General features: G+C 29.2%; 1 protein-coding gene across 1 annotated transcript; it reads left to right on the forward strand.

The window, feature by feature from the left end:
- The first annotated feature begins 5,488 nt into the window (after positions 1–5,488).
- On the forward strand, positions 5,489–11,194 carry LOC111037545 (bromodomain adjacent to zinc finger domain protein 2B-like). Its single transcript, XM_022320185.1, has 7 exons — positions 5,489–5,656; positions 8,044–8,171; positions 8,794–8,889; positions 9,895–9,996; positions 10,308–10,633; positions 10,850–11,084; positions 11,154–11,194. Exons 2-7 carry the CDS (start codon positions 8,087–8,089, stop codon positions 11,192–11,194), a joined length of 885 nt encoding a protein of 294 aa, XP_022175877.1. The 5' UTR covers positions 5,489–5,656; positions 8,044–8,086.
- Positions 11,195–17,319: the final 6,125 nt, after the last annotated feature.

Raw genomic sequence — 17,319 nt, forward strand, 5'->3', positions numbered from 1 at the left:
AATCATTTGAAAAATTCAAAAATAATGACTCAAAAAACTAGAAAAATGTATTATAAAAGTGACTTTAAATTAATTAAAAAAAATATATATATATTACTATTTAAAAGTGTATTTTTATTTTTAAATAGTACTGTTAAATAAGTATTTACAGTAGGTATTAGTACAAGTTTTAAAAAAAAGTTATATAAATACTAAATAGGTAGATCTCATCGATTTGTCTTACTGTAGACTTCTGCTGAAGACTATTTATCTATGTTTTGACATTTCAACTAATGTTCGATAATGCTATTAATAATAATAATACGATTTACAAGTACCTACTTTAAAATCTTTTATATGCATATAATAAGTATGTTGGTGTATTTTATTTTATTTTATTCTGTATTTTTGTTTTTTTTTTAATATTTATTTTTAAATTATGTTTATATTTTGTTTCCAAAAATAATAAAACGCCATAAAAATTATGAAAATTACATAAAAACTAAAAAATGCAAAATTATCTTTCTTTTCCTCATTCAAAAGTACATAAAACAAATGTATAATAATACGAGCATCGCACTATCTTTGGAAAACAATACATCGAAATTCCAGCCCTAATAATAACCAATAAATTAGTTGGTTATTAGGTATTTGAAAGATGTGACGATATTCTTTATGCACAGTATTTGGTTAAGTTCTTATCCGTTATATAAAACCAAGAGAAGGTAATTTTTAATTGACTCAGAATTGGTCACACGAAACTCACACACGGACATTTTATGGCATAGAGAGATCCAGCCCTATACCCAACACGTAACACAAACTACTCCATCAAGCATATAACCATCCACTGCCCCAACTTCGGCGAAGTCGGAAAAGACTTCAAAATCCCGGACAACTTGTATGAAGCAATTGTGAAACATTTATGAAGCATTCTCGAACCTCCAAAATATAATTTCATATTTAAAAAAAAATCAATTTGTATAATAGTATATGATCTTTAATGTCAAAATAACCACTTGTAAGCTAATAACTTATGTAGTTGATGCTTAATCGCAATAAAGAAAAAAAAACAGGAGAGAAGAAGGTAACATTCGATACTGATCGACGGACATCGGCTAGATGAGAACAAAATTCCGAGAATATCTAAATACGGTCAACTTAGAGATCATGTTAGAGATAACACAATATTATAAATTATTTAAAATATATTACAGATGCATAATATGTTGACCACTTTGGCGAAAAAAAACGTGTATAAAGTGTAATAGGCTTTCAGCCAACAATGTAATCATTATCAAAGGTACACTTAAGTTTATACTAGGATCGGGCTTACAAATTTAGGCGTATGAGCTTTACAAATGTTTTCCCCGCCTGTACCAATTTTACAATACTATATACATAGAGAAAGTGGTCGAGATACAATTATTATTCAGTTAAAATCTCAACAAAGGAAATAAAAAGTATAATAGGAGGTATAATAGATGTACACTACGGTATAAACCATTTAGATGTTGAAGCCAGGTAATAATTTTTTTTTATAAATAAATCGGTAGTTATGTAATGTAATGACATTCGGTTCAACAAACGATCACATGATTTAACTTTTCCGGTTTTCTATTGTTCGTTTTTTTGTCGTGGTGGAAAATAGTTGGAATTAAAAAATAAAGTCATTAGTATCAAGCGTAGGTTTTTTGTTGTCGTGACCATCCGGGTTAGGTTAGCCTATTCCTTTATTCAAACGTAATTATATTATTGAATATTTGTTAGGACGGATTGCCGATAAGTCCGCTCTTGTAATCGGCTCATATAATTACATACTTAAATAATGTAAAAGTATTTCCAGGAAATTTAATTTCAATTCAGCAGTATTAATTATTTATTTATCACCAAAATATATGAATTAATTATAGTTAGTCATGATGCTCGAGACCATATCTTATCAAAATTTAAGTCATCAATTTTGTCCCTGAATTATTATAATGATCTAATATAATATTTTTTCTTGTACAAATATTAGTATTTAGTTAAAATTTATAATTATTCATAGGTGTTTCTTGAAACAAAATTAATATTCTTAGTTAATCTCAAAGGGATTGGAGCGGTTATCTTCTGTCTTTATCTAAAACACGTGGAACATAATCATTGAGACGTGTTTTCATTCCGAAGTACCGATTGATAAAATAATAAGCGATTAGAACTCTGAAAACCTATTTGAGTTTGTCGTCAAGTCCACTTGAGATCAACTTTCTTAGATTTTTAATTTTTTTGATTTTAATTTCTCCAAAAATGTAAATATTCCATTTCCTTTTTTTAGTAGGATTGTTTCAGGATTTATGGGGATAAAATCAAAAATATGGGAAAATCGAATGACAAATTCTGTTACAGAACTCTTATCTCTTTACTAGATCAATCCGTACTTTGGGATGAAAAAACGTCTAAATGCATATGTTCTACTTGTGTTAGATAAAGACAGAAAATCACAGCTTCTAATCTCCGTAATAAAAGATTAAAAAAATTATATGTTTTGTTCTAAAATGTTTCTTCTATGCAACTTATTTTGTATAAAATGATTTTTAAAATCTTCAAATTAGCTACAAGTTATATCTAGTTATATCAATATACGTAATACGTATATCCATAAACTCTTGTGATCAAACTGTTTTTTATTTGGAGTACGTTATAATATTATACAAAATACAAATACAAATAAGTTTAATTATGTTAGATTCATGCAGCTCTGATCTCTGAGCAATTAACTATAATATTAAACATAAATTTTCTTATATAGGTACACTGGAATGCGTACTTGATATTTTCAATTAAATAATTACAATAGTTTATTAAAAAACAAGATAGGTAGGTTTATAATATTGGTTAAGCTGTACGTATAGATAAAATAGAATAACTTATAATTGTTATTTTATTTTATTTTTTTGTTGAGTTATTATTTTTTTTTTACATTACAGCGAAAAAAATTAAAAATTAAACTTAGGGTACACTGAAGTCACTAATAATCAATAAATTAAAATAAATATTCATTGTTTTTATAGTTTCCAGTTTTTAGAATTTAATAAATATCAATTTTTTCCTTATATTATTAAGAACATTTGTTCCTAAATATAATGTAATTTACCCTAAAATTAATAATTGACTTCCCTAATTTTCTTTCGCATATTTCACGCTAACATTTTAACTAATGTGTGGTAGAAAGTAGAAAGGTTCATAAATTGTAGAATGTGAAAATAAATAGTAATATTTTTACTGTAAAATATTATAATAATTTCTGAATAAAAAACAATGTCAAGAATACAATTAATAACTCAAGGTTCTTCATGAAAAAATACAAGTACTCGTAGTTGTCATTAGAAGTGCGTTCTGTGTAAAGGAAAATGTTGAAACTTTACAAAATAGAATACAGGCAGTCAACCGTTAAAAACGATAGTATTCAATGACAAATACATTGCCAAATGGAAATATTTTAATTAAAATAATAGATTTTTAGAATTTCATAAAATTTTTGACTTCTGTAGGCAATACATGGTATCTGCTGAACTCTCATTATACTAATAAAATAAGTGGTATTCGATAGCAGATAAGAGTTTTTTGTTCATAATATTATCATCGCGCATCACAACTCTGCAACTACCTACATAGATATTTGTCGGTGTTGCGATGTATGTTTTGATTGAAAAATAAAACAGTACGATCACGAAACTATCAATTTTTACATTCCACAAGTATGCATTAGTCCACTATTTTGAATGTGTACCGTAAGTGTCGTGGCGTATAACATGACGGATGAATATTGTGCAATAACGTTCGACTTTTTTCACAGTGTCTGTCTGTAAACGCCGAGATTGACATTTTCAGGCCAATCAATTTGTTTATTTGGTGATGGCGGTGTGCGCTCATTGTCCTTAAAATAATATAAAAACACAGAGGAAATGCGCACGTTGCTGATGAATCACGTGATTGACGCATATATATATATATATATACAGGGTGAGATGTTGTGTCCGAGCATCGGACGAATGGCCATTTTCCCAGACAGCTGAACGACAACGGGAAAACGCTCAAACCCTACGTGCATCGCCCACCTTGTTTTTGCGTTATATTATTGTTTAATAATGTTAAAATATATTATTGTGGGCTCGATGATCACTGCGGGGAGTGCTATAATTGAGTTCGTCGCTGTGTGCATAGAATATAGTGTATGTATGTCATTTAAACGCGGTTTGAATGGGAAAATTGAAAAGCAATTATGAATTGACGATTACCTACCCGCTATATGAATAGTGGTCAATTATGAAAGTTGTACATTTGAATCTGTTTGAATGATAATTTATACTATATTATAATGATTCATCGCGTTTTCATAATTACGTCAAAATCGTAAAATTCGCATCAGATCTATTTTTGATTAAATCTCAACCACATTTCGGGTAAATGTAGCGTTACTCGAGATTATTGTGACGATTTGTCAATTGTCATTTCTCGCTTCAAAATTAAAATTAATAATACAACAATAGCTAGAGCACAGCTGGACATTTTAGGTTTATTATTTTGGGTATTAACATTACATTTCACTACAATATTATAATAATGGTATTTGGCCACTTCAGTCATGGATTTATATGAGTTACGTCATAAAAAATGTATACGTTTTGGAAACATTTAAATTCCCTTAGTGAATAACAAGAGTACAAAAATTTCCTGTGAGAATCAGTCAAAAGACGATAATACGTTTTCACTGGTATTTAGCAATTTACCAATGAAAAAGAAAAATGTATGTAGGCACAATATTATTGTAAATGTAAATAAATAACTGTCAAAGTGCCTTCCCTGAAAGCTTCTTAAATCCGTCATTCAAGCAAATAAATCGTTCATCACTTTCACTCATTGTGTTATTTTGAATTATTTGTAACAGATTGTGGATTATATTATAAAAAATGAAAAAACAATAAACATTTATAATATTAAAACCTGCAATAGCAGCAGAATTTTCCTCTCATTTTCACTATGTAAATACAGTTTATAAATAATACAGTCGCCTATCGTGGAGCTTCACTCAGAACGTTTTTAATTTAATAATTTATAATCACTTGCAATAACGGCAAATAATAAGAACAATATTACCAATATATAGAACATAATATTGGATCACACCGAAATTAGAGCAACGAGACGATTCGATTGTTCAATACAAGTACTGCTTTTTAAATTTATCGTCAATAATAGTTTTTATTTTTACTGCCTATAAAATTGTTTTCAACTCACGAGTATACTGTACTATAACATTTGTAAGCTGTTTATCTACGTGTGAATTCACAGAATTGTTTTGACGACAAACATTTATTTTGCCAATGTTCTATGACACAGTCGATGATTTTCAATAGTATACCGTTGTGGTGTTCTGGTAAACAATCTAAAATGTACATTCAATATTTGCATTTACTACAAAATATGTATGCCTCAAACGGAAATTGCATGAACGATGACTGTACCTAGTTGATGCATTAGAGACTGTTTTGGTATATCGTCTGTGTGATGTGTTGGATCCATAATGTATACAATAAATTCTGTCCGAATCCCTCAATCAATGCGACACCGAATCGTTATAATACTATTCACAAGAATTATCCAATCTATGCGTAATATTATTTAAGTCTTCATTGTACGTATTGTCAATAAGTTATAATTTAAATTATGTGATTTTTACACTTGTAAATATTGTAATCAATTCTGAAACCAAATTGTACCAGTCACAGAGGATTAGCTAAACAAACATGACATATAATATGCGTACCTACGTGTACCTTTATGCTATAACCACGAGTTATAGGAAGAATATTATTATTTTATCGTTGAAGTGAAATTCGAACAACATAATACCTATCAGATCACGCACCACATTCGTTGTATTATAACAAATGTATATTAATCCGTGTTAACCCATATTAATTTTGTTTTTTCATTTATTGAACATAAACCTTGGCGACAATGACAGTTAGGACAGATTTACACGATTTTTTATTTTTATTAATTTGGGTTACGTAAAAATGGATAAACGATTAACAAAATATACTTAAGCAATAAGTAGTATAATATACATAAACGCTAAAGATGTATTTAATTTGATTGAGTAGGTTGGCGGCAACGGTGGCTTTTACGGTGGCGGAGGTGTACATCAAATTATTTTCTGACTAACTTTCTTGTTCTTTCTTCTTTCTTTTCTGACAAAATAATCCCTGTAGGGATCTCTGCATCAAGGGTACAATTTCAAATTGTTTTTTTTTAATCTACGGCTTTATCGCCGTTGTTTATTGATTTTTATTTACATTCCGAGCGTACCGGCGTTCAACTTAAAGCTGTAGGAGCCAGCTATTTATTATGTGTCAAAAATGTAAGTAATTTTTAGTTGCGTATAGCGCGACGGCCGCATTAACACAATGCCTCGTAGAATAGTCACATTTTGATAACATTCATTTATTTGAAATACAATATATAAATTGTATTCAGTTCACACTTTAGACTCTGATTTTTAAACTAACACTTAAATTACAACAGGAAATAACATTTCTAAACTTTAACTGTATGTAATATGTATGTATTTTATTACAATATGATTAAACCGACATTGTACTTTAAATAAATTATTAATTGCAAATTAATTTATTGAGAAGATATTTTACTATAGTAGACTATATTATTAGGTTGAATATAACTAGTTTGAATTTAAGAGGTATTAAAATCATTTCGCTTGTTTCATTTACTAGATTTCCTATTTATTAAACTGGATAACGAATAGTGTACTTAATATGAATATTTTCCGATATCACAACCAATCTGCATAACAATTTGAATCCAAAAAAACGTCGTTGTGAACAGCTCCGCAAAAAAAATAATTTTCATTTTCATTTTCATTCAGTGAGATAGATCTCCGAAACCAGAGAGTGGATTTTGTTCTTTGGGGTCTTGTTACATTCAAATTGGCTAGGAGAAGTGCAGGGAAGATTTTCAAAACTTTATCTTTAATAGTTAGGTTAGGTTAGGATACAGTACTGTTCACTATACTGTGCTTTAAAAAAAATTAAAACACACTTTGATGTTTTTCAAGCCTTAATGCTTTGTAGTGAATTAACGATTGAAGATAAAGTTCTGAAAATCTCCACTGCGCTTCTCCTAGACAACGTGAATCTAACAAAGACCCAAACAACAAAATCCGTTATCCAGTGTCGGAAATCTATTACTTTAAATGAAAATCTAGCGAAAAATAACTCTTTTTGTAACTGTGAAGAATAAAGTAATTTTTTTCAAACATTTTTAATTTCACATTTTGTATCTACTATCGATAATCCTTTTTTTAATGAGCTATCAACCAACTTTCTAGCTATCATAGTTTAGGAAAAAAGTTAAAAAATATAAATTTTGGGACTATTCAACCCGACGTATTTGTGGATTCAAATTGTTATACCCCTTGGTTGTGATAATTAATATTTTATATATTAATGCTAGCTTAGTGACCCACTTGCTCATTATTACTGAGTTAATTTTTTTTTTTCATTTCAACTACCACACTTACTTGATTAAAAATCAAGAAAGTAAAAATGATCGAAATCTAACTATTTCGAGAGTTGTGGAAGTTTTTTTACTACAAGGAAAGTTTTTGTCCAAAAAAACTCGTCAGCTCTGACGCCCACAATAGTTTAGAACCACCGAATCAATATGTAATAAATAGTAAACATTTTATAACTGCACCAATAAATGTTCATATTATTACATTAAATGTCTATAAAAACGATTAATATTATAATAACCGATTTAAATGTATACTTTTCTATAATGTGTAGTTTAAAGGCATAATGATCTTTTTTATGCGTAACACAAAAACCAGTTACCACACACATCTGTAATTGTCATTTATTGCGCTACTGCAGTACATTTTATAACAAATAAAACATTTAGACAATTTAACCCGAACTTATGGTAATTATATTTTTAGTGTTTGACAAAGCTCGATATTAATAACAATAATAATAATTTCAACTTTTTTTGGTTAAGTGTTACACTTGTATCCAGACAGAGCAAATACATACTCGTTTCAATGACACGCACGTCAATCAAAATAATTTATTTAACATTATTATGGACTCTAACCTGCCCGTTCACACAATGTTTCTCTCTCCTGAGTAAGTAAAATAATTAACCATTTACATAAGATACATTTTACAATATAAGAATATATCAGATCAGCAGACAGCAATCAGTATAACATAATATATTATATTACTGTCCACAAATGTCTACTTATGTTTCATTTTCTATTCACACAATAATATAACACGAAACCACAGTTCAAAATGCATCATAAGCAAGCAATGCAATAATGTCATTGTATTTGAATTCGAAAAACAAAATATTATATTTGAAAATGTTTTCCATCAGTGGTTATGAAGTAAATATTTTAATATTTAAAGAAAAATTAGGTTTCACGAAAATTCTAAAAATGACTATACTCAAATATTGCATTATATTATGGTCAATATATAAATAATAATAATCTTTATTAAAAAAAATCCAATTTACTAGAACTAAAATAAATTTGAAACAAAAGAATTAAGTACAGTTATAATAATAATGGACTAGAGGAAAAAAGTGCAACCAATTAATTGGTTTTGGTAGTTAACTAGTATAACTGAGTTAGAACAATAAATTATTAAATTAACATGAAACATTAAGATAAAATAATTGTAATTATTAGTTTATTGAAATATTGATTTAATTTATAATAGTGATTTATTTTGTTTTCAGATCCATTAAATTACATTCCTCTTTTGACAAGCATTCAATCACTTCAAGCTCTTTCACTTAAAGTATCCGAAGAAACTTACGACAAAGTAAACGAAGGTACAATTTATAAAAAAAAATAGTTGTACTTATTTTTTCATTTTATAAATTATAATTTACAATATTATATTTACCTATGTGATTTACGTGTGATGACAATAATTATTAAAAACTGTATTATTAGTATTAATATTGTTTTCAATTAAATATTATGAATGCGTATGAAATATTATAATATACCATACGCGTGCCCAGTACTTTTTAAATTGTTGGTGAGGGTCCAATAATTTTTTTAATTTGTTATCCACTTCTAACATACAATAGTATATTATGTACAGTATACTTCAAAACTAATAGATTACTTATAAACGTGTTTTATGTGAAGAAAATTAGAAAACATATGTAAATAATGACAACTCATTTGGTAAGTAATATTTTAGTAGTATACAAATAATGTTTTGTACTTACTTACTCAAATAATAATTTATCAAAAAACGATCTACTACAGCACTAGTGTCTCTGATAATAATACTAGGACATAGCTAGGTATAACAATTTTAATTATATTAATTTTTTAGAGGACATTGTAACTTTTATGTATACCTACCTAGTACCTATCTTACTAACGCATACCATTATGATAATTTTACATTCAGAATAATCAATTTATTAAACTCTGCCATTTTTAATATAAGAGTGAAAAATTAATATAATTATTGCGAAATTGGAAGCCGAAAATATTATCTAAGGGCCTCAGTAGGATTTTTTTGATAATGCAATTTTTTAACAAGTTATGAAAACTATTAAATTTTAAATTTCTTTTATTATCATATTCAATAAATATATATCTTGTAATAAACTATATTGTAATGATATGAAAAATTGATAAATGGTGAAATTCGAATGGCACAGGGGTTGGGCTCAATATCAAACCTCTTCCTCCCATTTGGTATGCACTTGATATGTATTTACACTTAAATAAATATTATATCTAGTAATCTAGTATAAAATAAAAATACGTGTGTAAAAATATACACTTAAATTCAAAAATGTTTACTTTTTCAGCTATCAAAAACAACCCGAATCTGTTAAAGCAATTAATTGCTCAATCTTTGAATTCAAAGTCAAAATTGCCATCTTCACCTCAGGGAGTTCCAGTATTTAATGGTAAACAATATGATAGATAAAATTATAGTACAAATTATAAATATTTTAAAAATACATGATTGTAATTGAATTTATCATATTTTTCGGACAACAGATAACGATATTATTTTAGTTGACCACGAATTGTTGATTTCAAGCTGCAATTTAGGCATGTAGGTATACTTTAGGTATACTTCGTATGAATAAAATAAGTTGGTATATCTAAATATTCAAAGAATGCATAGATTCCAAGGATACAGTATACATTTTCAAATATTTTAGTATTCATTTAATATTTTAATCAGTAGTTGATGATGTATGAATTGTTTTAGGACTTTCAAGCATTTTTCCTCCTTATGGTACTGGTGTGTATCCCGCTAACAATCCTGTAACCGTAGCATTGCCGGGAGAATTCGTGGCTAATGGTCAGAAATATGTAGTGACTAATAGATTAAATTTACTCGGAAATTTCTTCAAAAGAGCAGCTTCAGCAATTACATCACCGATATCAAAATCATTAAATTATGTTCAAAATTTGGGACAAAATCAAGGAGTTCTACCCGATCTATTACACTCAATTTCAAATAGATTAAATAATGGCAAAGGAAATGAAAAAGAAAAAGAAAAAGAAGAAGAAGAAGAAGAAGAAGAAGAAGAAAGACCAAAAAAATCTAAAAAAAAAAAGAGTAAAGACAAAAAAAAAACTAAAAAAAAAAGCACAAAAAAAAAGAATGTAAAAAAAGAAGAAACAGAAGAAGAAGAATCAAAAGAAGAAGAAGAAGAAGAAGAAGAAGAAGAAACACGAAAAAAATCAAATAAAAAAGACAAGAAAAAAGACAAGAAAAAGAAGAAAGAAGTAGATGATGATGAAGAAGAAGAAGAAGAAGAAACACGAAAAAAATCAAATAAAAAAGACAAGAAAAAAGACAAGAAAAAGAAGAAAGAAGTAGATGATGATGAAGAAAGCGACGAAGGAGAAAAGAAAAAAGAAGATAGTGATGACGAAGACGAAGAAGAAAAAAATAAATCTAAAGAAAAAGACAGGAAAAAGAAGAAAGAAGAAGATGATGATGAAGAAAACAATAAAGGAGAAAAGGAAAAAGAAGATAGTGATGACGAAGACGAAGAAGAAGAAAATAAATCTAAAAAAAAAGACAAGAAAAAAAAAAAAAAAAAAGGTGATGATGACGATGACGAAGAAGAAGATGAAGAAGATTAGCACTTCAATCTCTCACACATTATCCGTTTATACTGAATATTATAGCCATTATACCCATTTATAATAAATCTTCAATGGATTTAAAAAATAAAAACCCTGGAGCAATTATTTTAACAATATTGATCAGTAATCATAATATTGTTGAATATTAAAGTACTAGACTAGATATTCATATTAATTTATAATAACTAATAAGAGATAAAATATTGATTATTATCGAGGTTATAATAATATTATAATAATATATGACATCGACATGTACGAATATCTAAGTTTAAATTCTTAAAATATTTTCTGCCAACAATATTTTATACAACATTAAATGAAATTATAGTGAATAATATTGAATAGTGAAGAATGGAGTAAATTAATAGGATCCTATTTAAAGTGAGGAATGTATTGTATAATATTTTTTATCATATTTTTGTGATAACGTTTTGGCAGAAAGAGGCCTTTAAAAATGTTGTATATCACATGTTTAACAGCAATAACCGTGCATGTTGAGTTGAGTTCCATTCATAATTGGTTTTCAAAAAAAGATGTGTTGTCGTTCCTCTTCAATTTAGTATTGTTAATATATTTACCGTTATCCGGCGGCGCCGAAAAGTCTAAAAAGTATTTTCAGCAAGTTCGATCCCGTTTTTCAGTTTTCGCGTTCACTTACAATTTAGTCTCTTTAGTGTCTGTAATGTGTGTTTGATAGCTACGTGTTTGATAAATATAATATTCATCTTAACACTTCAAATAAATGTGGAGTGCGAAACGAAAGACATTTAGACATCATAATCCATACTCATCACGCACGTCACGTCACGTCAAAATAGCTTATAGGTAGTTTGTTGCAGATAGTTTCGCCTTTTCATTGTTTAACGTAAAACACTAAATGTCAAAAATTAGACAATTAATTTTTTTTATGAATAACAAAATACGGAAACGGATGAAATAAATTTTATTTTTACTTAAACCTAAACCTCTTTTTTATATCAAGCAAATTCTTATTAGTCCTCGTGATACATAAATAAATGATCGTATAATTAATTAATTAATAGTAATTATTCATAAATAATAATAAAATATTGCCATATACAATATTATTATGATTTGAATTTGTCGGCAACATAATAAGGTTAATTAATAATTATACATAATATTTATCAGTTAATTTATACATACTGACGTGTTTTTCTATATATTTTTATTTTCATCATCCCATCGTTTTAATACAACTTATTATTTTCTTATTTGAGGATCATTTAATCATATTGCAACCATAAACTTTTATCAGTTTTCAATGACATAGATTCATTTTGAAAACTATTTGTTGTATTCTGTTGTATAGTTGTTGTATAGGTATAGGTATCTACAGAATATTATACAATTTACTAATTTACATTTTGTTAATTAAAAGTTGTGATACTTTCTAAGTGAGTGAATAACGGCTATTCGGCTTATTCGTTACAGAATGCAAAACGTCACGTAATTTATATCAAACCAACACGGAATATTTGTTCCTTATATTTTCTCAGAACGCATTTCATTTAGGTACCTACATACGTTTATCGATTAACGTGTTACTTATACTGTTACATAATAATTACTTAGATACAACAAACTATTTAGTTTAATTTAATCGAGAACATTATTATTAATATTATTGTATTATTGGAGTGAACGAGTCACATGCGCGAAAACTCTTCTCATTTTATTTTTAAAAACCACTAATTCATAAAATTATACAAATTTATAGGAAGTGTCATCAATGGCACCTTTCGACAAAATAATGTTAACCATTATGCAATATTTGTTACTTATATCCTTATTTATAGTCTCATTGTTTCAAATGATACAGATTGTATATAACTTGTAAAAATAAAAAAAACCACAACCACAAAAAGTGCAATGTTTTACGTAGGTAGGTACTATGTTTGATTAGAAATAAAACCGGTAGTGACTTTTTCACTTTAGTAAAACGACATGATTCATTGATGAGTATTTTTTTTTTTTTTTGGATTGATTAGTTATATTAGTTTATATTTATTGACAACATAAAAATTATACTGGTATTTTATTTTCATGTTCTACATCATTCAAAATGTCTGTTTGGATCGCGCAGTAAAATATATGTACCTAATTTTATGCGCTAGGATGTAAATAATATATCGATTTTCCACCCGTATGCAATAATATGAAAACCATAATTTAAAATAATATTCAACCGAGCATAAAACTATGTACATACATATATTAACATAAACGGGATGCATTGAATACAAGAGAATAATATAGCAACGAACTATGATGTTCGGAAGTGAAATACGCGTTTTAATTTAATTTCTGGTCTCGTGATATGCGCTGCATGATAAAAAATTAACCACCATATAAAGTATATAATACTGTAATATCTACTGGAATACAGAACATATCACTATCGTTATTATTATTATTATCATTATTATGTGCTCCGAGTACCGATTGACTTGTTGTAATATCGTCAGTTATTATTAGCATTATGATTGCGAAATTATATTATGCTTTATATCGATATACGATACCTAATTAATATTTACTAATAAGCACGTTGCCCAGCAACGGCTGGTTATTTAATCCTCGTGGCCGTATCAGATAATGTTGAATACTTAAAAAAAAGACTTCGGATATTCCCGAAAATCCATCTCAAAATGTCGGAACGAATCCATTAGCTAAACAACTCATCCACTCGCTAACTAAGAAATAGTGACGACGCATAAATATTTCACCTTTAATTATTGATGTAGTAGGCGTGCACTATTGGTTCATGCTTATGATGATATTATAACAATTAATATTATTACATTGTCGTGTAGAACATTATCATAATTTGGACTTGGGACCGACCCTGTAAAAAAGCACACAACTTTAACAAGTGGAATTCCTGAGGAATGTGCAGGTGGGCGACCAGAAATTCCTATAACGACTCATCTATTCTCTATGCATTTCACGTTTTTGCCGAAGAAAAAAGCGATTTTTCACTGGCCCACAGCTGGGACCTCATGTTCAAAAACCATTTTACGATGATCACGTCCTGCGCCCGACACCTTCTTGTCGTAATATTTTGGGAAAATGGAATATTATTACTAGTGGTCGAGAAAACCGCGGTATAGCACAACCACGGTCAATATAATGATATTTATAGATTTTGAGTTGATAATACATATTATAAGTATTTTCTCAGTATTTACTAGATCCGAACTTAATTTTAATAATATTGAGATTAGCAAATGCTATTAGTTACATTTTCAATTGTAATTATTTGAATAACACACAATCACTCATATTAGGTATACGTTTATTAATATAAATTAAAAAATGTAAACCATTATTGCTTTAAATTTTTATTAAATCAAAATATCGTTTTTAGTTTATTTAACAACAAAAATTCAAAAACCTCGTAATTGTTTACTTAATTATTCATCAATGGATTCATAATAGAATAATTGCCATCGTGTGATGTCTAACTTGTGTGTTGTCGCATTTACAATAATTTAAGATTAATTGTTAATACTGTGTAGTTTAAATAATAAAGGTTGAATGTACTTTTTTACAATAACAATATAACATAATACGACTTGTATTAGTTGTATTACTGTGTATTACTGTATTAACAGTGGAAATACTTACTGTGCTTATTGATATCTATTATACGCTATAATATTGTATTTTTTTTATTCAAAAACAAAATACTCAACAGTGGAGATAAACTTGTTAATCCAACACACATTTTATATTATTATATTTACTTACAAATAATAAGTAATAACTCTGCATAATTTAACAATAATTATGAATAATTAATACTAAATCTAGATAAGGTATTCAAGCTTACCGTCAGTGTTTCCATGTGTACCTACACTTATCTGCATTTACCACCCAATTCACAGACACTTAGACATCTCAGTTCGTAGGACAGATAACAATCGTAGTCAGTGCATGTATATCTTTAAAGTTCGAAGGTTTTATCCAAATTATTTTGCAACCATAAGCCATGCATATTTTATCAAATGATTTGAATGAATCAATTAATGTAATAATATATAGGTGTAGCTAGTACCGTAATAATTTATAAAGCACTGATTTTAATTATACAAACCGTTTACTTTTTACAGGCTGGGATAAATGATAAAACTAAATCTTTATGCCGATCGTAATAACATATTTTGTGCTGTGCCATTCATATTCACATGCGGTCACATATTGTCATGCCTTAACACGAGCTACACAAAATGCAGATTATAAAATAGCCTACATATAACCACGACGTCAAAATTCTAGTTTTCAACCTTATTTCCAATATTTTGGAAACGAAAAATCCTTAACTTGTATTAAATTTATCTCTTTACAATTTTTAGATGATATTTTAACCTTTAGTTTCATATAATATTATGTTTGAACGATTTATTTGAAATTGTGTGTTGGGGCGTTTGGGTTTTGGGTATATTGAGTTTAGAATTAATTTACATAAGCAAATATTATTCAATAAGATACATAATTTATTATTTCAATCGGATTAAATTAGAATTCATTATTTAACTGACCAAATGTGTAATAACTGACCATTTAAAATACACGAAAATACGTCTAAAAAATTTTTGATGTAAGATTTCCACGTTTGTATTGCTTGCAACTAATTAATAATTTTTTAATTTGCATCGATATGTATGGATATGATGTAATAATCGTTCATGTGTAAAATAATTAGCAATAACCAATTAAGTAGCTACATAATATAAAATATATTTATTATTTCACAATGGTTTATTTATATATACGTATTATGTAGTACTAATAGATTTCACTCAAATATATATTTTTACTTGTATTCTAATGTTACATAACAGTTTTATTTTTAACGATACAAAATTGAGTTAGGATTATAGTTTATTCTTAGTTTTAGTCGCTAGCAGACTAGTTTAATTAATCATTACTCATTATATAATATTGTGTTATACCTACTTGTCAGTTTGGTAACCAACAGCTGTAATACCTAAATAATGTATTTATGTATTTATCAAGAAACATCAATTCCCAGCGAATCCATTTTTTGGAGAGACTGTTTTTAAATAAGTAAGAAAGCTCTCGGCGAAAAGTCATTTCAGATATTATGATGACGGTAATATTTACAATAATTTGATGTAAGTATTATGACAGAAGAACACGTGAAGTAAGGCCATAAATTAGTCGACGAATAGCTCTGAAACGATCATATTATTGGGTACCGTCTGCGAAACGATTACTCAGCTGTGACTTTGATGTTTCGGAGTGAGAATCTGGAGTTTGTCATTCGCCACGATGAAAAAATATAAAATATCGCACAACTCCCCCCCCCCCCATCGATAGGAATGACACAGATCGAGCGGCGGACCAATCGTTCCGTCATTAATCTCAACGGATGTCGTGGTCGTGGTCGCGTACTGCTCGAGCTCTGCTCATTTTCGCGATCAATAACGCGGCCAACCCGCCAGACGAAATTGTTTGATACGTTAATAGACTTGGAGACATTATAAACGACGTCATGACGGTCTGCAGGGAATACGATCGTGGGACGATCGAAACGAGTTCGAAAGGTTTAGTTGGCGACGACGTCGTTCGACTCTACACACGTTGTCCGTACTCTACATTGGCGCCGCAGGGTCTGGCATGCGTCACGGGATGACTCAGAACGAATAATAATAATTATATGATTAGAGTGCTCTTCGGGTTTTGGTCAATGACTGTGCACGTAATTATGGGCTGTGGTCACCGTACGCGGTGATACACCCCTGTGCCGCCACCCATCGGTTTTGAAAAAAATATTTTCCGGAACGACGTCTGTGCGTAACATCACGCACGCACCCACCCACGCACGCACGCACCCACCCGGGTGCTCGGAAAATCAATATCCCCCACACGCCAAACATACATATTTTACTCTTGCGTCACGCGTCGTCGTCCTCTTCGGGGCAGGACAATCGATACACCCCCCCCCCCCCCCCCCCCCCAACGGGTCCGGCCGCGGCGGGGAAACGAGTGGCCGGCCCGGGTGCGGGTAGGAGAGGGGAGGGCACTCGGTCGCGGGAGGCGCCCCGTAGCGGCCGCCGCCCGAGTCTCTA

The sequence above is a fragment of the Myzus persicae genome, unplaced genomic scaffold (genome assembly GCF_001856785.1).
Source record: "Myzus persicae strain clone G006 unplaced genomic scaffold, MPER_G0061.0, whole genome shotgun sequence".
Taxonomy (NCBI): domain Eukaryota; kingdom Metazoa; phylum Arthropoda; class Insecta; order Hemiptera; family Aphididae; genus Myzus; species Myzus persicae.